This window comes from Pristis pectinata, chromosome 4 (genome assembly GCF_009764475.1).
Source record: "Pristis pectinata isolate sPriPec2 chromosome 4, sPriPec2.1.pri, whole genome shotgun sequence".
Taxonomy (NCBI): Eukaryota; Metazoa; Chordata; class Chondrichthyes; order Rhinopristiformes; family Pristidae; genus Pristis; species Pristis pectinata.
Window position 1 is genome coordinate 89403332 of NC_067408.1, and position 26919 is coordinate 89430250.

Here is a 26919-nt window from a genome sequence, read left to right on the forward strand (position 1 = left end):
ACCCCCCCCCCTCCCCGCTCATGAAAAATCCTACCAACATCAATCCTGCGTCTATTAGATCCTCTGTTTCGATATCACCTCATTATTTAAAACTGCACCAAGCATAAGACCGCCGTTCCTCATAGAGTAGCTTCTGTCATAAGTGGAATCAACTTCTATTCCATTGGCAAAATAACGGTTGATGCTGGCAATATGCAAAAAAAAACACAAATTGCAGGAAATATTCAACAAGCCAGATGGTACAAGTGGAGAGCAAAACGGAATTAACATTTCAGAACCAAATAATTAACTCTGTTTCTCTCTCTGCAGACGCTATAAGAATCGACCACGCTGTTCAGGATCTAGAGGGACAAATCAAATCTCTTCCTTCCAGCCAAAGGAAACGTTTCCTCTTGACTTCCATTGAATTCAGTTTTACCCAGGCTCTTTGACACCATTTAATTTGTCAAATGCCGCCTTTATGTCAAGGCAATCATTCTTACCTGGCTCCCGAATTCAATTATTTTGCCCATGTTTGGCCCAGATTGTAGTGGGATGTGGAGTCAGGTGAATTCCAGAACAAGCATGGGTAAGCACTAAGTAGTAAATGTTGATAAACACGCAGCAGATTGCTCAGCATTTGAAGAGCTAACAATCTATAGTTTTTCATCTAAGCTCTAAAATCTGTAGCTTCATCGAAACTAAAATAAGTATCCAAATAAAAATGTAACCAGCCATTTATTAAACGTGCTTCTGACAGACACACCTGAGGATAAAAAGTTCTTTAAATTTTTCCGCGCTGGTTCTGTCGATCTGTGTTCGTGCTATTTCACAAGGCTGTGTGGCTGATGTTGTAACAAGGTTCCGGGAAAAGCTACAGGAGAAGCCCAGCGGAAATTCTAAGCCCACAGGAGGTCACTCGCTGCACCTGTGTTTACCTAGAGGCGTGTGACAGCTGTGTGTGCCTGTTGACGATGACACGCTTTGTTATTTGATGTCCTGTTGCCGATGTGGAGGAGATAAAATTACAGCGTGCAACTCACCAGGTCGGCGAGCACGGCGCGCTTCGGGCTCCAGAAAAAACGGGGCAGCTTCGTGGATTTTTAGGACAGAAGTTTGCGAGGGGCGGGTGAAGACCATGAAGCCCTGCTCCTCACTCTTGCTGCTGATTTCATGTCTAATACACGGAGGCTTGGCATCAGTGAGGCTGCACCATATAGCTGCTGTTGAAATTGAGTGGGTTTATTCCAAGCGTGGAAGGCAGAGGTTAGAATTTACTTTCTGTTCCCCTCAAGTTTTTTTTCTCATTACATATTTTTGTAAATGCTATCCACATTTAACTAATTAAAATCACAACTTCTTATGTCTCCTGTAAACATCGAAATAGATCAACTAGTGGTTCTGCTGAGAATCATGTCAGTCTTCTTGATTGTGATGACATTAATTATTTGGCCTTTAGGGGGATGAACTAATGCATTTTCTGAACGGTCTGTTTTCAGCTCGTTAGCAGAAACAGAAACGTTTCAAAAAGTCGTTTACAAGGAATATCATGACTCTGATTTCACCAGAGAAAAGGTTGGCCCCGAGTGGAGAGGTAACTACTATTGTAATGTAAAATCAAATGTCAAAATCGAGTTGAAGTATCCGTACCACGAATAGTTCTTATGGTTAAAACGGGAACGAAGTATAGTTACGTTTCCACGATTCATTTTCATAATTGTTCGCTTTACTTTGTGGGGTCATTGCAGGTCTGCTGGGACCCACGTTGCGAGCTGAGGTAGGAGATACTTTAAAAATCCATTTCAAGAATAAGGCTGCTTATCCTTTCAATATTCGCCCGCAAGGAATCTCCGACGGGAAATCCGCTGACGGTAAGGTTGGGTTTAAGTTTCTGTTCAGTGAGTCGAGATGTATAACCACATCTCCCGCCGAGGTCCTGCTAATGACAAATCAGTGATTTATGTTGAACTTAAGGTGTTTTATGTACAGATTTCATTGGGAGCAACCTGCTTCTATGGGTGCGCACAGTTCTAATTGTTTTAAGGTAGTGCCAGATCGTACATCTCACGAGAACCTCTCCTTTGGTATTAAAACTGCAGGAACATGCACCGCTAACTGCAAGTTCCTGTGTCCCGCGGAGCCCAGACCCTCTGAACCGACGGGCCGAATGTACCGCGCCGACTTGCACCCAATAGCTGAGTGCAGGTCAATGGCTGGCTTGCTTCATTTACCTTACTTGATCTTAATGTTTTCAATCAATTTCTATCACTTCACCGTGTTTTGAAGTTTACTTGTTATTTTTGAAACTTCTTAATACTTACAGGAGTTTGTTTCTGTTGTTAGAGGTCTCTGATTATCAGACTCTGTCAAAACGTTTAAAATATCTCGTCAATTTTATTAGCTTTCCCACCAACTTCCCCCCTACAGTGAAGACACAAGAGATTGCAGATACAGATGAAGGCTATCCATCTGAAAAATGGACTGTCCATTCCCCTTTACTGATGCTGCCTGACTTGCTGTCTTCCTGCAGAAGCTGGTAACTTCCACCCTACCCTCAAATTCACCAACTCTGACACTTCTCTCACGTTTCTGGATCCCTCTGTCTCCATCTCAGGAGACAAACTAAGCACTGAGGTCTACTGTAAACCTACAGACTCCCATAGCTACCTGGACTACACCTCCTCCCACCCTGTCTTCTGTTTCATGGGACCCCTCCCACTGTGAGGCCTGGAGAACATTCAGATCCATGAGTCTTAGGGTAGCAGAGAGAAAAGTTTGGGTAACGAACCGGATTGAACAGGATCCAGGCCATATTGGGTGCATCTAACTTTTCTGAAGGATTGACATGGGAATAATGTGGTTGTATGCAGTGCAATCATCTAATTATCCCCAGGTTAATGCCCTTAATTTCCTTCCTAACATACTCCTGCATTCTCATAGTGAGTTCCCAAAAGAAAACCAAAAGGGGAGTATTATAGAAAGAGAAAATTAGACAGTAGTCACTTTCACGCATATTCTACTTTTCACTTCATTCTTCAAAAATAAAAGTGTGGGCACACAATCCAAAGGTCACTGGACTTGCTCACACTTTGCAACTTTTATATACCTTTTATACCTGCACTCAGAATGGCTTATTACTGACAGGTTCCTATATACCCTCTCTGCTGAGCTGCCATCCAGGAGGTTGGAAAAACCACCATGCACCCTAACTATGCTTTCGCATTTGGTTTGACATCTTCTAGGTCTATCAACTGCCCCTTTGCTCTATACCTACAGCACACAGCCAAACCTAACTCCAATTTTACTGACATTCCTGCCAAAAACACTGAAGGATACCGTTCCTCCTTTAATCTTAATACTTTATGTTTGGAAGGAGCATTAATCAAGGCCTCCTTCTTAGTGATCTAAACAATGTGAGTCCTTATGTTGTCCTTCCCACAAATTACCAGCAGGAGAAACCAGAAGCATAAGAGAATTGGAGACACAAGCAACTGTGGATGCTGGGATCTGGGATCTGCATCAGGACTTGGGGGTTGGGGGGGGGGGGTGGTGGTGCTGGTGAGGAAGAGAAAAAGTGACCAGTATATAGCATAAGAGAATTGATTCATTCTGAAACTTGACTACAGATTGCTCATGTGACCATGACTTTAATCTTCTTTTGTTAAAATCCAACAACAACCACAATATGGTCTCGGCTTTCAAGGGTGTATTGTCCTTGTGATGTGCAAACCAAATCCACCAAAACTAGAGCTACATCTGATTTCTACCTCATTAGAAATTGACTTTCTACAGGTAGATGTTTGTAACTCTCTGAACGTTTTTAATTAATGATTTTGATAACTTTTTTTTTAATCGCAGTGGTTTATAATCTACTCTGGGTTAACAATTGGGTTCCTTCTGGAAAAGGAGCTTAGTATCCTGGGATGGAAAACATCATTCGTGGTTCCTGCTCTTTATTGCTGTAAAGTTTCTGCTCCATGATAACTGATGAGGAAAGAACCAGATTTGGTTTTCCTACATCATGGTTCAGTAGTCGCTTGACAAAGTGTTCTCTGGGTTAACAGGAAAAGTTGTCTCTTGAATGAGGTATCAGATATTATATGGCATTGATCATATGTCATTAACTTTAAAAAAAAGAAATAGAGTTGGAAGAAAATAGAAGTCATTCAGTTATAAATTCTTTTGTCTTTGTAAATTTCTTATTCACCTTGGCTAGAATCTTACAATGGCATATGCTCGGTTAAAACATGTCAAATTGTTGAAACATTTCAGTTCATCATGTGGACTGACAGTTAATTAATAAAGAAAGCATACAGAGGCCCACGCACAAGGTTATCAAAAAAGGCTGTTGAACCACGAACCAGTAAACATTGCCAACAGAATTGTGCAATTGTACATTACTGTCTTTATTTCATGTAAACATAAAATCGAAATGCAACATTTCGATCAAAGTAGAACTTTCTCATAGCTGATGCAGCTTAACTATTTAAACGTAATAAAAAAAAGGAGCTTGTCAAGTAGAATAATTTCTAATGATTCTAATCACTTTCTACAACTTAATTTTTGAATTTTTATTGAGATCACTATGGAATGGGCTAACTTACTTATTGAAATACGCAAATAGAAAATAAATTGGAATGTAGGAGCAGGAGGAGCTGTTCAATCAGGTCATGGCTGATCCACACCATAAATCCATTTATCCCAAATCCATTTGGATTGGGAAGTAGTAATTGGATAACAGCACGCATGTTGACAGATAAGACTGGTGGTGGAGTTATGGAATCGATAGTTGTTAATGCATCTTGAGGGACTCAGCTAAACCTTGAAGAATAAACTATGCCATTGAAAGAAACAAGATTTTTATTGAAGGTTAATGAAGTAGACCAAGATGCAATCAATGATTCACCCACAAAATACAAATGTTTAATGTAGAGTGAAAACATCAGCAAATTTGGTTAAGATTAAATGAGAGACAGGGACAAAGTTCACAGTTACCCTGAGTTTGCAGAGGAAGAGTCAGATGAGGAGCATTGACAACAACACAATGATTTGAGACCATTTGAAATAGTTTCAAACTTTTGATCTTTTTTAACTAAATGAGAATGATACTTAAAAGTTTGGTATGGTGCCAAACTCTCTTTGTTCAGATCATAAGTCAATGGCAGCAATAAAAGGCATTCAGTGGACAAACAAAATAAAACAATTACCACAGTGGTTGATGATGTGGTGTTCTCAGTGCGACAGATAACATAAGAATTACCAGCAATTTTCATGACTGTAAATTACTTATGTAAGGGCAATAAAACTGCAGTCAGAAAAATAAGATTGATTACTTTCACTAGGGACACTCTTTGCTGTGTTGGCTTATTATAGTTTAGAAACTTTAATTGCTATCAAAACGTTAGACCAAGAGGCTTGTACAAATATATTATCATCTCTTGGAATTTGTGTTTTATCTCTTTGACTTGGCATTGCAAAAATCTGATTGGACTTATTTACTTCTACCACACACTGTATAGTTGTTCCCAATGAGTTAACCACCACTGTACAGGAATTCTAGACAACGCCACTAAGTTGGTTTCCACTGTTCTTTAAGTGATATTACAAATGATCCAGGAATATCTGCTATGCAGAGATCAGAAGAAATGGAGGAGCAGGCCATTTGGCCCTATGCACCTGCTCTACCATTTAATAAAAGCATGGTTGATCTACTACCTTAAGAACATCTACTAACCTCATATTCCTTGATTCCCACAATTTCAAAAATCTTATTGGTCTCTGTTCTGAATACATGCAATGACTGAGCCTTGTGCAGATAATTCCAAAGATTCACTACCCTCTAATTAAAGAAAATTCATTCCTGAATGGCTGACCCCTTTTGAGACTGTGACATCCAGTTCTAGACACTCCAACCAGGGAAGCATCATCCCTCCATGTACCATGGGAAGCCCCTTAACATTTCTTTTAATGTTTCAGTGAGCTCTCCTCTCATTCTTCTAAACTCTGGAGAGTGTAGGACCAATCTTAGAGTAATTCTCTCATACTGGGAATCAATCTGGTGAACCTTCACTGAATTGCAAATAAATCCTTCCTTTAGTAGGGAAACCAGACCTGTACACAACATTCCAGGGGTGATCTCACCAGGGCATATTTACTCTTAAGACATAAGAAACAGGAGTAGGAGTTGGCCAATCACTTCCTCGAGTCTCCTCTGCCATTCAGTATGATGACGTACTTAGCACAACTTTCCCACTCTCGTCCCCATACAGTAAAACTCTGATAATCCGACACACTCGGTGACCAGCTGCTATTTTCTGGACTATTGGATGTTATTCCAATTTGTACTCCAGCGCACTTTTAATTCACTTTCTTAGATGTTACACGGTGATATAATAAATTTTCCAGTGAATCTGGTAAGTTTTATTGGAAAATTTATTTTATCCCCTTAAAATCTATTATATCTACCATAATCTACCATATAAAATCTATTATATCATATAAAATTCATTATATTCTTCAGAGCCCTAGTGAGTTTAAAAAAAAGAGCAAGAATGGTGCCCTGGTGTATTATAGGGAGCGCGGGAACAGGGCTCCGGATGTGCTAAATGAGCACAGGAGCCAGGGCCCCAGTGGGTTAAAGGGAACACCAGAATTATCATCTGGTAAGCCAGAAGCCAAATCATTGGGATTTCCAAACAGTCCAACAGAGGATTATTAGAGTTTTACTGTACCCCTCGGTGCCTTGTAACTTAATTGTCTGTTGGTCTCCACCTTGAATATATTCAATGACTCCACTTCACAGCTCTCCAGGGTAGAAAATTCGATATTGGTGGTGGTATTGGTTTATTATTGTCACATGTTGTTTTGTGAGCTAACCAGACAGATAATGCCATACGTGATTACATTGAGGTAGCAAAAAGAAAACAGAATGTAGAATATAGTGTTGCAGTTACAGAGAAAGTTAACAACTTTTTGAGAGAAGGATGTCCTCCTCATCTCAGCCTAACTATGAAACTATGCTTTTGGATTGAATAAAATCGCTTTCTATCATATTATGATCACTCTTCTAAAGGCTATTTTTCATTGCACAATGCAAGATCTACAACAACCCATTCCCTAGTTGATTCCTCAGCATAATGATCTCAAAAACCTTCTTGTAGGCACTCCATTAATTTGTCCTCCATACTATTACGGTGAATTTGATTTTTGCCCAATCTATCTGCTGATTAAACTTCCCCATGGGTATCCTATCATCCTTGTTGATGCACCTCTAGTTTCCTGATTTGTACTGTGCCTGACATTGCCATTGCTGTGTGTGGGCCATTAGACAATTCACATCAATGTGTTCTGCCCCTTGTTGACTCTTGGCGCACCCAGCTGATTCTACTTCTGGATTTTCCAAGCTGATTCTTCCTCTCTACGGTTCTTATCCCATATTTTATACTCAGAACTATCAGCCTCCTTTTTTTTCCCCTCTTCTAAAAGTTAAACACCTGGAATAGTTAATTCCTAATCTTGGTCACTTTGCATGTATGTACTCACCATGGCTATTGGAGACCTGTTTATTGAGCCTTTGGTACTGATGCCCCACAGCTGCAAATAAGTGTATCTATCAACCTAACTATGCTCTCCTCTATTATTACTCCCTTCATTTTTATTTCCCCAGCTTGAATAGCCTCCTGTACACAATGTTGTGGTCAGTTTGCTCATCCTTCCTGCAAACTCTGTTCCCTTTCATAAAGGCTGAAAATATTTACATATATTGGACAAATGCTAGGGCTGTGGTACCTCCAAAGCTACCTTCTGGATCCCCATACCCGCTTCACTCGTCGTCAGGCCCTCGACATTGACCAGTTCTGAAGTGCTTATTCTAACGGATGTGACTTCTTCTGGGAACAGAGTGTGCAGGTAACTTCCCACTCCCTGATGTATCGCCATGTTTGAGTCTTGGATTGCAGCTCATCAATTCTGAACTGAAGTTCCTTGAGCTGCAGACATTTACTGCAGATATGGACACTGTGGATCCCTGTGGTTTCTATCACTTCCCACATAGAGTCATGGAGTCAGAGAGTCATACAGCACTTTTCCATTCTGACTTACCTACACTAATCCCATTTTCCAGCATTTGGTCCATATCTCTCTATTCCTTTCCTATCTGTGTACCTGTACCATGCTGTGATTTTTACCTGCCTCTACCACCTCCTCTGGCAGCTTGTCCCATATACTCACCAAGTTCCATTTGAAACACTTGCCCCTCAGATCTCCTTTAAATGTTTCCCCTCTCACCTTTAACCATGTCCTCTAGTTTTAGACTCCCCTACCCTTAGAAAAAGACTGTAACTATCTACCCTATCTATGCCCCTCATAATTTTATAAACTTCTATAAGGTTACCCTCAGCCTTTTGTGCTCCAGTGAGAACATTCACAGCCTATCCAATCGCTCCTAGTAACTAATGTCCTCCATTCCAGGTACCATCCTGGTGAATCTCTTTTGCATACTTTCTAGTGCTATCATATCCTTACTATAGTGTGGTGACCAGAACTACACATAGTATTCCAAGTGTGGCCTAACCAATGTCTTGTATACGTGCAACATGATATCCCAACTCTTATACTTAATACCTCTGCCCATAAAGGCAAGCAAGCTAAACACCTTCCTCACTACCCTAACCACCTGTGTTGTCATCTTCAGGGAGCTATTAGCTTGCAGCTCAAGATCTGTCTGTACATCAACACTTCCAAGTTCCCTGCTGTTTACTGTATATGAACTGCCAGTATTAGATGACCTAGATAACACCTTATACTGAAAACATTACAAATGACTGTAGTTTGCTCAGTGCTACAATTACTAAGGATGCATCATCCATTCCTCAATTTCCACTCCGGACATGTTATGCTTCATTTGTGCATGTGAGGAATATGGAGATTCTGAGAGACTTTGCTTGTCAAAGAGGTAAGTCAAAAGTCTATGTAACTTGTCTTACATGAATCTTTTGAGTGTCTAGACACAGTGCATCTACTGCATATTATGTATTAAATTGGTAAATTGGTTTATTGTCACGTACCAAAGTACAGTGAAAAACTTTTGCATGCCATCCATACAGGTCATTTCATTACACAGTGCATTGAGGTAGTACAAGAGAAAACAATAACAGAATGCAGAATAAAGTGTTACAGATACAGGGAAAGTGCAGTGCAGGCAGACAGTAAGGTGTAAGGCCATAACGAGGTAGATTGTGAGGTCAAGAGTTCATTTTATCGTACTAGGGGACTGCTCGATTGTCTTATAACAGCGGGATAGAAGCTGTCCTTAAGCTTGGTGGTACGTGCTTACAGGCTTTTGTACCCTCTGCCTGATGGAAGGGGAGGAGAAGAGAGAATGTCCAGGGTGGGTGGTGTCTTTGATTATGCTGGCTGCTTTACCGAGGCAGCAAGAAGTGTAGTCAGAGTCTATGGAGGAGCTTCTGTGATGTCCTGAGCTGTGTCCACAACTCTCTGCAGTTTCTTGCGGTCATGGGCAGAGCAGTTGCTGTACTAACATGGATCATAGAGTACAAAAATAGGTTCTTCAGTCCACCAAGACTGCACTAACAGTCAAGCACCCATCCACATTAATCCTACACTAATCCCATATTTTATTCTTCTCCTATCAATATTAAACACTGGAGCTAAATCCTGTTTTCTGCTAGCATTGATATAAACATTGCTACTCTGCTACCAATCATTGAACTTGAGGAACTTTTTTTACTTCAGTTGCATTAGCTGCAATGGATTTTTTTTATCAGCTAGTCTCATGCTCCTGTCTGTATTTAAATTACAAACTTTAACACAAGTTGTTATATCAATTAAATATTTGTAAAATCTTTGCAGAGACACAAAGCATGTACAATCCCTTGCTTATCCACTGTGATAGTTTTCTAATCTTTGTAAATACTAAGAAGGGCAAGCTGCTAATTTTTTTTTGATAACCTGCTTAATGTTTAACACAACTGTATGTATTGGAAAGGGGCATGTCAGAAAAGTCAAAACTCATACCAAAAGTAATGATTTATAAGAGACAAGACCAGTTTTTGCTTCTTTGTATTCTTATGCAAGTAAATTATCTATGTAACCCTAGTTAAAAATGTACTGCAGAAAATATTGTTCGAAAATAATTGGGCTGTTACAGGAACTAGAGAAATTTGCAGTTTCTGAAAAATCTGATTGTCCCTCTCGATGATCAGTCGGTGAGTAGAATTGGCTTTTTAAACTGAGATGTCCAAGTTGTGAAGTCATTGGTCACTCTAAGAAAATTTACTGATATAGTATAAAGCCTCAGTGACTCCCAGGAGTGAGCCAGTGGCACAGAATGGTTTCTCTGGATCTATAAGGTAGCCTCAGAATCTATGAGTCTTCCTTCATTTCTAATCTAGTTTAATAAATTAATTAGTTAATATCTTTCCCATCAAAATAAACTTATTTAGAAATGATCTTTTCAATAACATTTTGAAGTCACCTTTTCCGATTGCTGAAGGTTGATGCCTTTACTGACAATTATGATGTATGGAATTTTGTCTCCTTTAGAAGTTGTTTGCCAAACAACTAACCTTTGGAATGGTTGAAGAGTGCTTTCCTGCTGGCTGTTTTATTTGAAATGCCTTAATAACTTAATCCTATTACACTTTCTGCCTTTTATATTTGATTAACAGCATGTGGTTCTCATTAAACTTCAAAAGAACTATTCACCAATATACTTTAGACACAACTAATAAGGTATGATTTAAAAGGCATTTGCAGCATTTTCTGTTTTCAGTCCAATTTTCCAGCACCTGCAGTATTTTGCATTTGGAAATTTATGTTGTAACGTTCCGGATGTACAACAGGAAGGAACAGGAACAATTCTGTGTGGTGCACTAGCCGATCGACATCTAACTTGACCTGTCTCCCATCTCCACCATGTGCTTAAAGGCTGCTGCAGGGATCATAACATGTTCAAACCCATTTTGCTTGAGAGCTGTCTTGGTGTCCTCTGCTCATTGTCCCGATGGATATGACATGCAAGGCCCTGAATTAGATGTGCCTTGGCTTTCCATTCTGGCATGGGGTGGATCCCTGCATCCTGCCACAGCCCAAAATGAGCAGGTCCAAGTTTCTAGGGCATGTTGTCTTCTGTTATACTGGTTTGTCACACATTAAAAAAAAGCATAACAATGTTTTTTTTAATGGCTTTATAGGCAGTACACTTGATAGCATGGTGAGTAAATTAAGTAAGTAACCTGTTCAAACAAACCAGATTAACCCTAGGATCCTTAATGTCTGCTGAGTTGGCTCACCTTGCCCAAAGCGGCAGCATACCAATTGGCCTCTGTGTACTTGGGGGAAGCGAGAGGAAAAGCATTCTGGGTTCCAACTGCAGTCTATCTGGCAACATCCTGCTGGCATTGCATCTGATGGAATCCTTTTTTTGTTTCATGTATTTGGGATCTGGACATCTCTGGCAACAACAGATGCATTGCCCATCCCTAATTGCATTTGAACTGAATGTCTTGCTTCACCATTTCAACTAAAAGTCAACCACACTGGTGAGCCTAGAGTCACATATAGTGTACACCAGGTAAGGATGGCAGATTTTCTTCCCTGAAGGACAGTGACCTTTAGTTCAGGACAATATTGGGCAGTGAAAAGCTTGCTGAAAATCACTGTCAAGACACAATCATGCAGAATGGACATACAGGCAAGGTGGAGGATTCTCTTCTCATTCTGGCTTCATGCACATCCCTGACTTTTCAACCTCTCAGTTGCAGCCATGCCTTCAGCTGGCTTGTCCATAAACTCTGGAATTCCTCCCCCTCCCCCCCCACCTCTGTTTTACCTCTCTTCCCTCTTCTATTGTACTTCAATAAACTTATTTGACCAAGTCTTTTGTCATGCACCCTTGTATCTCCTCTTGTAACTAATTAGATGTCAAATTTCATTTGATAATGGCCCCATGAAGTGATTTGGAATATATGACCACATTTTACGCCTTTAACTACTTTGCGGTTGTTGTAGAAAAGCACAAATATTTCAGGATAGAATAGAACTTAGATATCCACTTAATTAATATCTTTATTAATGTGGTCTCAAGAATAGTAGCGCCCCACATTATTGGTTCAAAGGTTAAGAATGGTATTCAGAAAATTTTAAAATCCTGATATCTCGTGTCTTTTACAATATGTTTTATTTTCTATTGATTTTAAACATGATTGAAGTTTGGGTAATGTTGGAAGAATGCTTGTAATTGGAAGCACGCCTGTTGCAGGACACATAAGCAGGTGATCTTGCGGGATACACAGTGTATCCATGCATTATTCATTCATTACCTAAACGCAACTGCAAGGAAATTCTCCCAGGGAAATTCATGACAGTGCCATTTCTGTACCTGGAGGAAAATAATACTGGCCCAACAGATGCATAGAAATATTCTAACAATCAGTTAAGAATAAAAGGAAACAGACAAAAAATTGTGAAATCTTCACGTAAGCTTAAGGCAGTATTGAACTAAAAGCTAATTTCCAAACTCCAAGGTGTTCCCAGTAGTCCTAGAAACCCACACACAAGAGCTGGATGGATGAGTCAGCAGTAAACCCACAGAATACTGGCGAGTCGAATAAAGAACTTCATGTGGAACTCTATGAAATCTTCCAATTGGGGTACCTGCTACAGATACCAGAAGGAAATAAAGCGAGAAAGTTGTTCATGGTACAAAATCAACAAATAGTTGTCATGATAAAATACCTCTGTTTTTAGTATCATCCAATTTATATAACCTTTTGAGACAAAAATGCAAGTGAAATAGCTGCAATAATTTTGTATTCTGAAGTTTAGGAAATATTAACATTTTTTTTTGTGTAAATTTAGGATTCATTCATGGAGGCAGATTATACTTTAAAAGCCATGAAGAACGTATTATGCCACTCCAAGAACATACTTATGAATGGAAGATCACAAAAGAAGTAGGGCCAACCTCATTTGATCCTCAGTGCCTAACCTATACTTATTCTTCTGACATTGATGTTGTAAAAGATAGGCATGCAGGATTGATTGGAACCCTACTCATCTGTAAACCTGGTAATTCATTTCTAGGCATTTTATTGTAATTATATTGAAATCTTTAACTATTTTCTGCTTGATGTCCAATTCTGGAACCATTCTATTCGGTTCAATTGGATGAGAATTGAAGATGAAGGAGCAAGTCAACTGATCAGCAAACACTGATTATCAGAAAAAAAGCAGGGTGTTGCACCAATTAATGTTGATGTCTGATAGCACTAGGGACCCAGATTCAATCCTGACCTGAGGTGCTCTCTGTGTGGCATTTGGATGCTCTCCCTGTGAATGTGTGTTTTTCCTTCAATTTTCTCCCATATCCTAAAGATGTGCTGGTAGGTTCATTGGCTGTTGCAAAGTACCTCTAGGTACAGATAGGTGATAAAAGACCAAAGGGGAATGGATGGGCATGTGAGAGAGAATAAACTGTAAGGCTATCAGGGAAGCGTGGATGGGACTGAGAGGATTACCCTGCTAGAAGCTAGCATAAACTCGATGGACCAAATGGCCTCCTTTATGCCATAATGAGAAGCTAAGTAATTTTCAGCACTGGACAAGATAATGTTAAAGAGAAAATTTACTTGGAGAAGAAATCCAAGTCAGAATGCTAATCGAATATTGGTTCTTGTGCTTGAAAGCTAGAAGCTGGGTTTAGATAGTATCTTTAATGTAGCAAAGTTTCACAGGAATTACCAAGAGAAAGAATAAAAAAACGACCAGAAGCTTTATCAAGGAGCTCCATTTTATGACAGTTCTAAAATGAGTAAAGGAAGATGAAGTGCTATAGTAAAGATTTTTCAGAGCTTGGAGCACTACTGGCTGTAGTTGGTAAAAGAGAATGCTTAAGAGTCTCAAGACAGAGAGGGATTACCTGGCCAGTAACTTAAACACTATGAAGGTGGGTAAGTTGCCTTGTTTCCTCATACAGTTGGGTGGATACTTCATTAATTATATTGAGATGTAGTTTGAAAATTAAAAGTACTGCATCTTATACTGGTAATGCTGGGGTACTTTCTTGTTTGCCCTGCTTTCACCCATTCTCCTGACCCAAGCTGTGAGTTAAAATTAATGTCAAATTATTGGAAGTGAGAGCTACTGATCACTGTGAAGAAAAAAATAGATCAGGTTCAAACTGCACCTAACATTTAATCAATGCCACTAATGCTATTATTTCTCATTCTTTCTTTGCAGATAGTTTAGACGAAAGCGGAGAGCAAAGTGGATTTCATGCAGAGTTTGTTTTACTGTTTTCTGTATTTGATGAAAGTGAGAGTTGGTATTATGAGAATGAAAAGAAGACTCCAATCAAAATGTATTCTATCAATGGATTTACTAATGGCACTTTACCAGGTACAAGGATATTATTTTAGAACTAACCATGATGCAGTTGCTGTAGATCTCAAATTCTTAGTTGAAGCTACTATAATTTTGTTAGTTCTGCTCCAGTATTAGTGTGGTGGTGGAGTGGGCAACTACTCATATCTTTCTAATGTTAAGGAAGATGGATTCTGATGCAAAATAGGCCACCATTGCTGGTTCACCAGTTTCAGTGTAAAAGAAATTCAGGCTGCATACGTTCTATGAAGACACAAGAGACTACAGATGCTGGAATCTGGAGCAAAAAACAATCTGCTGGAGGAACTCAGCAGGTCGAGCGGCATCTGTGGGAGGAATGGAATTGTTGATATTTTGGGTCGAAACCCTGCATCAGGACTCACCAGTTCCTCCAGCAGATTATTTGTTGTTGCGTAGCTTCTAGCCATTTTGCAGTATCACCAACTTACTTTCAAGTCTTGCGGGTGGAGAATATCTATTTGTGTGAGGTGCTGGAGAAACATGAGGTAACACCAGTAAAATCCAATGGAATCCTCTGTGCTAGACTAAGATGGGAGAAGCTAGCAGTAGTAATAGGTGGCAATACAACCCAAACAGAGCAGCAATGGAATAAAAACCTGTTAGTCTCCAAAATGGCGGGAGAACAGATGGTGAGGGAGGGGAGGGGTGATTTCACCCGACAGATGAAGGTGAAAACGTTCTCCCCAGTATACTTGGCTAGCTTTCCAAAATCAAAACTTACTTTTGATGGTTTTGCAATACATCGCAGGTCTGAGGTGTCCAGGTAACCACCCACAGGCTGATTACGTGTTCACAATTCTCAGCTTCACAAGGACAAGAGAATATTTTTTTCCAGAAAGAAATTGTGGCAAGCATTTTTAAGTTTCTTAAATTTATTGCAAATTAGATCACAAATAAGTGAATGACTCCAGATTTCTAAAGTGCACTTTCAGTATTGTGGAAGTGGAGGAAAATTGGAAGCATTCTGAAACACTAAACATTTTCCCTCTTTAATAAAGCCTGGTGTACCTAGGGCTTCCACTCTTCCCAAACATGATCCCTGATATCAATGGATACAGAGCTGATTAGAGCCCGTGTTGGAAATTACTGGCTCCTTTCTGTTCAGTGACCTGGCCACTGTTTGTGTTACACAATGGTACTATACAAGTTAGTTTTTTTGCCTGTTACAATGGGTAACCAGAATTCAAGAGGTTATTTTTCAATACCCTATCTATTATTCACAACAAGATAGGTAAAGCAGCACTTGTGGAAGAAGGGAGTCATAGTTGGCATGGACACCCTTGCTGAGAAGACCAATAACACTTTATTTCCAACTAATGGATCAGCTATTTTTGCAAAGAATTTCTCCCAGTATTACTAATGCTCTTTGGTGCCACTGTGGCAAGCAGGAGGGACCTTCCTTTCAGCATGTTCTGGACCAGGTCAAGATCAGCAACCCTCAATTTCATCATGAGCATGCCTCTGGGGATCTACCGATAAGCATTTTGAAAAGAAATACCGTATCCATAACCAGGCAGGAATCATCGTTTAGATAAATATTCATTGTAGCAGGAATTAGTGTGAATTGGTTGAAGAAAGATATGCTGACACATCTGATGGTGTTGTGTTTCAACACTAATCTAAGTGGTGCCATTAAAGGAAAACAACTAATTCAAGATAAACTATTCAATATCTATAGATTTTCAGTGCTTCTATGAAAATGTAATACAGGAAAAATAATTTTTAACTTTAAAGAATTGACAGGTATTGTGGTATTTTTATTTTATTATCTGTACTGGTCAACTAATGCCTCTTTTTGTTCATGTTATAGAACTTAGCGCCGATGTTTATGGAATGATTAGTTGGCATCTGATTGGCATGAGCTACGGTCCTGAAATTTTCTCTGTACATTTTAATGGCCAAGTCCTCTTGCAAAATAACCATAAAGTTTCATCCATTGGCCTGACTCCAGGCACTTCCATCACTGCTGAGATGTTTCCCTCTGAAGTTGGAAAATGGCTGGTTTCTTCTCAAGTACAGCATCATCGCCAGGGTAAGAACAAGGACATGCTCAATGATTTGAAGTATATCCTTTATTGAAATTCGTACAAACTTTAGGACCACTGTTTGAGGTCTTTAAGTGGAGAACATGCTTTCATTTGTAGGTGAAATATGAACCAGGTGCCAATATCAATTAATATCAAATAGAAGGTTATAAACCCACCATAATTGCCCATCTCTGGTTGCACAGGAAAGAGGATAATAGACCACATTGTTATTTATATATTTTCCAATGAAGGAGACTATTTGGCCCATCAAGTATATGCTGGCTGTCAGAGCAATCCCATTGGAGACACAAGAGACTGCAGATATTGGAATCTGGAGCAGCAAGCAATCTATTGGAGGAACTCAGTGGGTCAAACAGCATTTGTAGGTGGAAAGGATTTGTTGACGTTTCGGGCCCAAAATGTCAACAATTCCTTTCCCTCCGCAGATGCTGCCTGATCTGCTGAGCTCCTCCTGCAGATTGTTTGTTGCTTCATCAATCCTATTCCCTCGCTTATTTCCCTGTGACCTGTTCTCTCTCACCATCATGAACTGCTGCTGTCTCTGTGGTAGTAGCACTTCCATAAAACATCAGGTAGCAAGTTCTTAGATCATGCCTCAGCAATATGAAAAGGGCAGTGACATGTAGTGAAGTCAGAGTAGTTTGCAACTTGGAACGGCATTACAAGATGATAAAGTTCTCAGGATAACGTTGATCTTCCCAAAAAGAAGTCACAAAGCTTAGGGGGACTGTTGCAGTAATCTGAACCAGTTGCTGTAGTGCAAATTGATAGTACTTTCTTCATCTTTGTTCTACTCTCATCGTAACAATGTAAATATGTTAGTCCATTTAAGCTTCTGGTCAGCTGGATCCTGTTATGAAGTTGGTGAGGAGATGTGAATAATGGCATGAGTGGCCTTCTTAGGAGCCTCCCCCTGCACTGCAAACAAACAAAGAATCAAATTAAATGGGCATATAATAACAACCGAGATTTTAATTTCTACACTAAAATTGGCATAGTTATAACCTAACCAAAAATGTTGTTAGTACTCTCATAATATGATGTCGTAAAAATGTAGTTAACAAAATTGATCACTGTTGATCCATTTCCCTAACAATGCATTATGTGTAAGATAAAACATCATGTTTTCTGAATCAATGTGGTGGTTGCTGAGAGAAATCTGTTGGCATGTGCAGTTACATTGGTAGATATTAATTGTAACATACAGATAAAATCCAGCAGGAACAAAATGCCACCTTCTGTAGATATAAGATCATTTGAACAGGTAATGCACAGACCCAACCTGGAATAGGGTACTCTACCTAGTGATCTTCCTTCCTCCTATTCAGTTAAGGTGGCAGGATGAGTAAGGAAGAACTAAAGCACTTTTTATACTAATTGCTGAACTTTATACAGCACAAGACCACTGATATCTGTCTCTCCTGTTCTAGTATGAAATGTGACCTGCCAACAATATAGCATTCTCATAAACATCTTACCATCTTGTGATCTTTTATGAAACAGCTGAATTATATGGATATCTCAACATTAAAAATGGCAAATTTAAGAAACCTTCCATGGGATATCATTCAAGGAGACTAACAGGAAAGCTTCGAGAGTACTTTATTGCAGCAGAAGAAATGGATTGGAATTATGCTTCTGAAATTCCAAGCTATATTGACAGGTAGCTCAATTTGGTCTGAAGGTTAATCAGTTGAAACATTGAAATGGCAAATCTGCATTTGCCCCTGAGATGAGATAATATTGGTTTGTTTAATATTTTGTAATTTTTTTGTGCATTTTAGTGTGCAAATGTAATTAGCAAGGAAGAGAAGAGCAAAATGTCATTCTTGTCTTTTCTAGCCTTTTAGCCTCAATTCACTATGGAAAAGAATAAAAGCACCCTCTCTTTTCAATTACATTATATTTTTCATCTCTACTTCTATCTAAATCTATTGCTGCTGAAACTTCCAGACTTGGGGGAATAGGAGGCAGGGTTTGGAGGAGATTGAACCATTAGGTTGAAGTAGTGGGAGGAGTTCAAAGATGGGGTCATACAGTGTGGGGGGGGGGGGGGGGGCGGGGGGAGTATTCTCTACTGTGTGTGGAAACCAGAAAATGCTCCCCTGGTCAGGCCTTTCAACCTCCACACTCATATATGCTTGTGATGTAGATGGAGGCCATTTGGCTTGTCACATTAGGTGAGATCTTAGTGCAATCTGATCAATCCCATTCTACCACTTTTTTTCTATAACCTATTTTCTCTGCCACATGCTCACCAACTTCACCTGATTGTCTTGCTACCCACATACACGACGGATAACTTACAGTAGCCAATAAACCTCCCATCTTTGGGATGTGGCAGGAAACTGGAGCTTCTGGAGGCAGAGCCCAAACAAAATCCACACAAACAGCAACTGAGCTCAGGATCAAACCCGAGTCTCCAGACCTGTTTGAAATATTACACTCCTCCAGATCAGTTGCCTGTTCTTCTGTCCATCTACCTATGCCCATCTTGCTCCATCCTTTCCTCTAAACTGCCTCTCTCATCAATAACACTCCCTGTGTCTCACCTTTCTCCCTCTCATCCTCTGACCCTTTCATCCCAAATTGCTTCCTTGCTTCATTCCCCACCTCCTCTCTTCTTATGCCCTTGCCAAGTCTCCCATCTATACCTATTTCTTTGTCCCTTAAGACACAAACATGATTGGTCAAGTGATTAAGGGGTGGTAGTATAGATAAAAAACTGACTTGGAGGCAGACGGTAGTAGAGGAGGATTGTTTTTCTGATTGGAGCTAGCGACCAGTGGTGTGTCGCAGGGTTCAGTGCTGGGTCCTTTATTGTTCAGCATATATATTAATAATTTGGAAGAGAATGTAGGTGGCGTGATTAGTAAGACACCAAAAGTGATGATGCAGTGGACAGTGAGGAACGTTGTCTAGGGCTATAACGGGATCCAGATCAACTGGAAAAGTGGGCAAGGGAATGGCTGATGGAATTTAACTTAGACAAGTGCAAAGCGATGCATCTTGGGAAGTTAAACCAGGCCAGGACTTACACAGTGAATGGCAGGGCCCTGGGTAGTGTTATTGAACAGTGATACCTTGATTTATAAGTACAAGGGTAAAGGTGTCTTACTGCACTTGTATAGGACCCTGGTAAGTCTGCTTTGGAATATTGTGTGTATGTCTGGTCTCATTGCCCAGGGAAGGATATATCTATGGTCCAGGAGTGCAGCTGAATATTCACTATGTTGATCCCTGGAACAATGATTGTGTCCTGTTGAAAAGATTAAACAGACCGGACCCGTACTCTGTAGAGTTCCAAAGAATGAAAAAGAATCTCAATGAAACAGAAAATTCACAAAAGGTTCTACAGAATAACTACAGGGATGATGATTCCCTGGTTGGGATTAGAGCATCAAAATAAGGGGCTGGCCATTCAGGACTATGATGAGGAGATCAGCAATGGTATTGAAATATCTGCCTAGATCATGCATGTAAATTTCTGAGAGTTAGCTGATCTGTGCAATTCTTTATCCAAGAGGGCAGGGCTGTGGAGACTCAGTAGCTGACTTTATTCCAGGATGAATTTTTGGCTGATAAAGGGTGCTGAGAGAAGTGGCGAGACAGTGGCTGGTCAGTGATTGGTAGACCAAGGTGAGATGAGGGATGATGGGAAACCTGCTCGGTACACCAATCACCTACCAGCCTTTATTCTCACTCCTCCCCCTCTCCTCTCTTTACTCGGTATCTTCTCTCTCCACTTTCTGTCCTGTTGCAGGATCTCAACCGGAAATGTGAGCAATTTCTACCACCTCCCCACCACCCCCCCAACACACACATACACATGCTGCTCAACCTGCTGAGTTCTGCCAGCAGATTGTTTTTTGCTTCTCCTTCTAATTTTTTTAAATATTCTTGGAATTAGTACCCAGTGTGATCAATTCTATAATTCACCAGTGAAGCACTATTCCCCCTATGTATTGGTTTTTTTTTAATACTTCTTTCATTGCCCTTAGTGATTTCAGAACTAAGTATTTGATGCAAGGACCAAACCGTATTGGCAAAATATATAAAAAGGCAAAATATGTGGAATATACAGATGGAACGTTCACTCAGCGTAAAACATCAGATGAAGCTGTATCTGTTCTACAAGATGGAATTGGGGTACCTGTTATTAGAGGTGAAGTCAAAGATTTAATTAAGGTATGCCTCTGCAGGATCATTTAACTATTGGCTTCATTGTTAACAGAGATCAGCTTTATTGTATGATATCCTTTGATTATTTATGGAAATACTACCTGTAAAAGGAAGGCAAAAGACATATCCATATATGTCCACACATCATAGACAGATCATAGTACAGAATATCCAATTTAACTACACAATCCTTGGGAGAATGATGTAAGCTTAAGAGAATCAATCTGCTCTACCATTCCTCTAGTTCAAAGATTCACAGTTCTCCCTCACACATATAGCTGTAATTTTAAATTGATGGTAAACAACAGTCACTGAAGCAATAAAAACTTTGGGAAGAAATTCTTCTTGGGTTGGTAGAACTAAAAGCCCTGAGTGTGACTCTCATCTGCTGACATTTATTCTTTTGATTTCAATTCAGGAGACAAATATTTCTAGCAACTGATACTTTCCCAAACATCGTGAGCAATCAATGGTGGAATTTAGTGCTCCATTTTGAATTCTTTGTTTTGGATTCACTCCCCTTTTGCAACTTTTTCAGTTTATAATAGTTAATAGATTGATACAAACTATACCAATGTTTGTGGACAGCATTTCAGATGCTTTGCTTTCACAAAATCTTGAAAGTTTGTGTAAGCTCTCAGCTACAGCTACTACATCTGTATTGAACACCAAAGGACAGACAAGGCCTGGTTTTAATATTTCATTCTAAAGTCAGTACCTCCATTGGCATACCAATCCCCGGTAAAGAAAAATAGTATTGAAATATCTGCCTAGATCATGCACATATATTTCTGAGTGTTAGCTGATCATTCACCCTTGAGGTGGTGGAAAACTAAGCCAGGCTGATAACATGCTGGCCATTGGGACAGGCTGCTCCATATAGTATGTGAAGTAATGTATTAACATTTGAGAACTGATACAATGCTTGGAGCAGGATTGATAACCATCAGATACCCAGGTGGCCAGGAAAAGAGTGAATCCCCTTAGGGATCAGGGGTAATATATATATGAAGCCAGGAGATGTAGGTGAGGCCCTGAATGAATACTTTTCGTCTGTATTGATAAGGAGAATTGGTATTGGTTTATTATTGTCACTTGTACTGAGGTACAGTGAAAAACTTGTCTTGCATACCAATTGTACGGGTCAATTCATTACACAGTGCAGTTACATTGAGTTAGTACAGAGTGCATTGAGGTAGTACAGGTAAAAACAATAACAGAATACAGAGTAAAGTATCACAGCTACAGGGAAGTGCATTGCAGGTGACAATAAGGTGCAAGGTCAAACAAGGTAGATTGTGAGGTCAAGAGTCCATCTCATCATATAAGGGAACCATTCAATAGTCTTATCACCGTGGGATAGAAGCTGCTTGAGCCTGGTGGTATGTGCCCTCAGGCTCCTGTATCTTCTGCCTGATGGGAGAGGAGAGAAAAGAGAATGACCCAGGTGGGTGGGGTCTTTGATTATGCTGGCTGCTTCACCAAGGCAGTGAGGGGTATAGACAGAGTCCATGGAGGAAAGGCTGGTTTCCGTGATGTGCTGGGCTGTGTCCACAACTCTCTGCAGTTTCTTGCAGTCCTGGGCAGAGCAGTTGCCATACCAAGCTGTGATGCATCCAGATAGGATGTTTTCTATGAGTTCAAGGATACAAAAGAGTGAGGGGTACGTGGATAATCTGGAGCAGATCAATATTGAATTCATTATGGAAGCAGGTCACTTGAATAGGTAAAGCATAGAAGGATGTGGACCTAATGCAGGCAAATGGGATTAATGTAGATGGGCCATAAGGTTGGTGTGGATGTGGTCGGCTGAAGGCCCCTTTACTGTGCTGTATGACTCTATGACACAAATCTAAGCTATTTGGTGAAGGGAAAAGAACAAGGGGATCTGGGGAGAATTCTGTTATTTTTGCATTTTGTTAATATTATGTGAAACGCATCACCCGAGGGATTAATGCAAGCAAATACAACAGTAACTTCCAAAATAAAATCGGGTGTGTATTTAAAAAGGACAGATTTACAGGGTTGTTGAAAATAGCAAGTATTTGGAGCTGATTTCAAAGTCCTGGTATTGGCATCACACATCAGGTGATCTTTATGAAGTGAGGGCAGATATAATAAGTAAAATAAAGATTTCAGTTTGTTGCAGATGTTGGCCCAGGACATACCCCAGTGTACCAAGATATCTTGAAAGAGTTTATTTTAAAACTATTTTAATAATTTATTTTAACTATTGCCTCTCTTACCCATTTGCAGATTCATTTTAAGAATAAGGCTAGTCGACCTTACAGCATCTATCCTCATGGCATTACAATCAGTAAAATGAATGAAGGGGTTAAATACCCTGGGAATTCCTCAGGTAAAACAATTGAAGTTGATGTATGTCCTATATTAGGACTGCTAACTAAAGTCTACTCTAAAGTGCCTTGAAAGTTGTTTTTTCACCATTTAAAATAAAAACACTCTTTTCAACCTTTGAGTTTTATTTTAATATAAAATATGGAGAAGATCTGGGGTGTAGTTTCTAAAGAACTCAGGTAAATTCGGAGAAATTTGTTTTTAATTTGAACATTGCTGAAACTCGACAATGAATGAGGGACTTAAGTATTTAAGAAAAAAACAACTATATAACAATACACACTTACCTTTAACAAGGTTCATTTTTGAGGTTCACCATCAAATTATCAATTAATTCCTAGATAGTCACTGGCCTGCCTTTTAATATGTTTTTACTACGACATTATTTAATGTGGTTAATTCAGTTATTTCTTGTTGATGATTTATCAGCATGATGTTGATTGCTGTGTCCATAGGGTCTTTAGTGCTGCAGCTTACCAAGGCTAATAATAGGAGATATTATTATAGAGGTAAACTTCTGTTACCTCTGTAATAATGTTGGCATGGAAGAACAGTTCCATATATTCCAAGGGGGAAACCAAACAATTCCCAAGTCTCCAAGTACTCTCTGAGCCTCCTGATGTTTGCAGCTTGTGTTTGGCCTTCCATTTTACCCTCTTAAATAAGGTCCTCTTTGCTGAACCCACTCAGGAGCCACAGCCACAGCACAGCTATTTATTCTGAGGGCCTCTCTAGACTGACTGTGCAGACTTCTCTAGACAGGTGTTGCAACCAAGAGAACGGTTAATCACATGCCACTGTGCTTAATGAGATAGCAGCTTTAATGCAACAGTCACTTTTTTTACAGCCAATACTAGATGTACTACAATATTAACCCTACAGATTCCAAGAATCAGGTTGAACCTGATCAAACTTTCATATATACATGGGTCATTTCTGAAGAAGATGGACCAACATCTTTGGACCCCAGGTGTCTAACAAGAATGTATCACAGTGCTGTGGATATCACACGAGACATTGCATCAGGACTTTTTGGACCACTTCTTATCTGCAAGGGTCAATCCTTGGATGCCCGGAATTTACAGGTGAAGTAGCATTAATCTGCCAGGCAGTAAAAAAGCTTTTATTTTATAAATACTAACTCATTTGCTGTGTTGTTGCTCATGGTAAGTAGTAGTATCTGCCATTTTATAATTTAAGAGAACAGTTTGGTGTGTTCTAACAGCACTTTGGTGTCTCTGCCAGATCAGGATCAACCATCCAAACTGGGCTGTTTTTCATTCAGAAATATAACATCTTCACAGCCAAAGTGTATATAACCCCTAGTTCAATAAATGAACAACAGGAAATAGACATACATGTTGATTTGTAATGCACCACATGTTTCCTGAAATTCATAAACTTTTAACATTTAGCATTTCCACATACTTTACACTTTGGTGTTTTATACATTTAATTCTAGACAGTGTATTAGCTAGCACTGTATTTATTGGGCAATGTACCTGCTGGCACTAATACATACTGGACTCTGCACATAAACAGTGTAGACACTGGGCACTGAACACTAATATCAGTGCGAGATTGTACATGACCAAGTATCAGTCTGATATATAGCATGCACTGATAGTGATACTTAAATGGTTTATGCACGTTAGAATTGATTTCACAGAATAAGCTGTTCCTCCCCAGTGAACTGCAAAGTGGATTGTGTTGAAACACGATCTGGCAGAGCTGGAGAGATGGGATGCAGACAGAGATGGTTTGGATCAGTTGAGGGAGATGAGCAGCCTCAATATCTCCAGAAGCTCTAGAAAAAATCTCCAAAACATGGAGCACAGGCTGCCAAAGCATTTCTTTGGAAAAATTTGCTTTGGAAAAATCTTAAAGCAGACACTCCAGTGATGAGAAAGCCACAGCAGATACAATGGGATTAGGTTGGAATTTCTCTAGCACTGGGCAGTAAAAATGTACCCCAAAGATGTTGGTGATTCTTCTTCAGAAACGACCCATATACAGATGTAGATTTGATTACATTTAACCTGATTCTTAGAATCTGTAGGGTTAATATTGCAGCTCATTTAGTATTGGCTGTGAAAACAAGTGACTATTGCTTTAAGGCTGCTATCTCATTAAGCACAGTGGCATAACTAATTAAGTAATAATGGACTAAATAATCCTCTGTGCTATTAACTAAGAGGACATAGATTCTAATATCAATTCAGGGGAATGGACAGTAAATCAGCCAAGCCAACCCTAGACCTTGTGACTGGAGAGGTCAGGCTGCTGTACCTCCCCCTTCCACTGCAGATCTCTGCCTGCCTGATTTCTTCTTTTCTCTCACTCTTCCCCCTTTCATCCCCCACCTCCTCTCTGGTCCTCTTGCTTCACATGCAGCAGGTGCTGGAACTGAGGGCTGCTCCTTGTTGGTCAGATCAGGCTTGGGTAGGTCCCACAGCTCAGTTGAACACAGGTTGTTGGGGCAGTTGGGGCATGGGTTAATATGGCCAGTGGAAAGATTCTTGGCATCTGAGAAAGGGAGAGGTATCCTGACAGCATCCAGTCTTGGGAGGGGAGTGGGGTGGGAGAGAGTAGGGACACTGGGAGTCTTCCTGGCATTGACCAGCCCTGTGGGTTGTGATGCAGGAAATACTGACCTAAGTGAATCTTTAATCATGCGTTGGGACGCTGGGCATCGCCCTACATCACTTTCCTTCCACAGGAGAGGTTCAGACCTGGGTAACACGAATGACTGCAGGATCAATGGCTCTGTGTATGCATGTGTGTATGTCTGCAGTATTAGACCAGATACATTATTTATCCTAAGTCTGTAAAATAGCTTTTTAAAATTATTTTAAACAAAAATCTTTTCATATTTACTGTGCAATTTAGTGATGAACATTACAATGTCCAAAACAAACCATTTTGATTTGTGGCATTCTTGAATTCACAAGAAAGAAACACATGAGGTTATAAAATAGCAAGTCCAAAAACTTGTTTAATGTATCTGGATTACCAGAATGCACTCACTTCAATTGTGGACACAGTCAGAGTGAGATTACCTTCCCGCCCTATTCCTTGAATATTAGTGAACAGTGTCCAAGACATTAGGGCACATATTTAGTCACTAATTTTAGAGGACTGAAAAGTCTTACCTTTTCAAAAATCTTCCACAATCGAGGACAAATTCTGACTTTAAATGGATTTTGTATTTACTATTTGGCCTCCTTTCAATCAGCATATTGCCCAAGAATATTAAATGTTACACTGGGCTGGGAAGAGTTAATTCCCAATCAGGGAGTCCATCTCTTCAGTCTCACACAATTACGCCATTCTTTTTGTTCACTCTGGCAGAGACTCCATGCCAAACAAGGACTTGTGAAATCTGCCAAAGAAAAGGAAAGTCTGGTATATCCAGGCCCTGACCAATTTCATAATTGTTCCATGGCATTCCTGCTCTTCTTTATGGATAGTACATTGGAAGTATCACTAATTATTATCCTCCATTTTTTACTGTATGGTAGAAATGCTGCTGATAAGAAGGATAAGATATTGGATTTTCCTTTATTATTTATCCAAGGTAAGTGGGGTAGCAGAGGCTAACATGTCATCCCTCCACCTCTCACCCCTGGGGATTAGATTATGTGAATGCAGATGACTGCAAATAAAAAGATAATGGCAAGAAAGGAAGGCAAAGGTTTGCATTCACAATTGCCACCTGAAGAGGGATGGCCCCAAAGGAGAAAATTGGAGAGAAAGATCTTCATGAGGGGCCCCATTTTCTCCTTTAATTCTTATTTTATGTGCCATTCAGCTCACTGAGAGCCAATCAATGTTTCCAAAAAGATCCCTGCCTCCTCTTGCTCTAAATTCAGGAAACTTCACACTGTGACTTTTTCCTTGTAGCAATTGGATAAACCTTGTTTATATA

At 39.8% G+C, this 26919-nt stretch overlaps 1 protein-coding gene across 1 annotated transcript in view; it reads left to right on the forward strand.

Moving 5' to 3' along the window:
• Nucleotides 1-915: 915 nt before the first annotated feature.
• f5 (coagulation factor V) overlaps nt 916-26919 on the forward strand; it is a 55961-nt gene continuing 29957 nt past the window's right edge. The window contains exons 1-10 of the mRNA XM_052013885.1: nt 916-1245; nt 1479-1573; nt 1728-1850; nt 12859-13068; nt 14239-14397; nt 16214-16435; nt 17955-18114; nt 20453-20639; nt 22890-22992; nt 23874-24076. Of these exons, the coding sequence (XP_051869845.1) occupies nt 974-1245; nt 1479-1573; nt 1728-1850; nt 12859-13068; nt 14239-14397; nt 16214-16435; nt 17955-18114; nt 20453-20639; nt 22890-22992; nt 23874-24076 (1734 nt within the window). The 5' untranslated portion in view covers nt 916-973. The remainder of the gene's footprint in view (nt 1246-1478; nt 1574-1727; nt 1851-12858; nt 13069-14238; nt 14398-16213; nt 16436-17954; nt 18115-20452; nt 20640-22889; nt 22993-23873; nt 24077-26919) is intronic.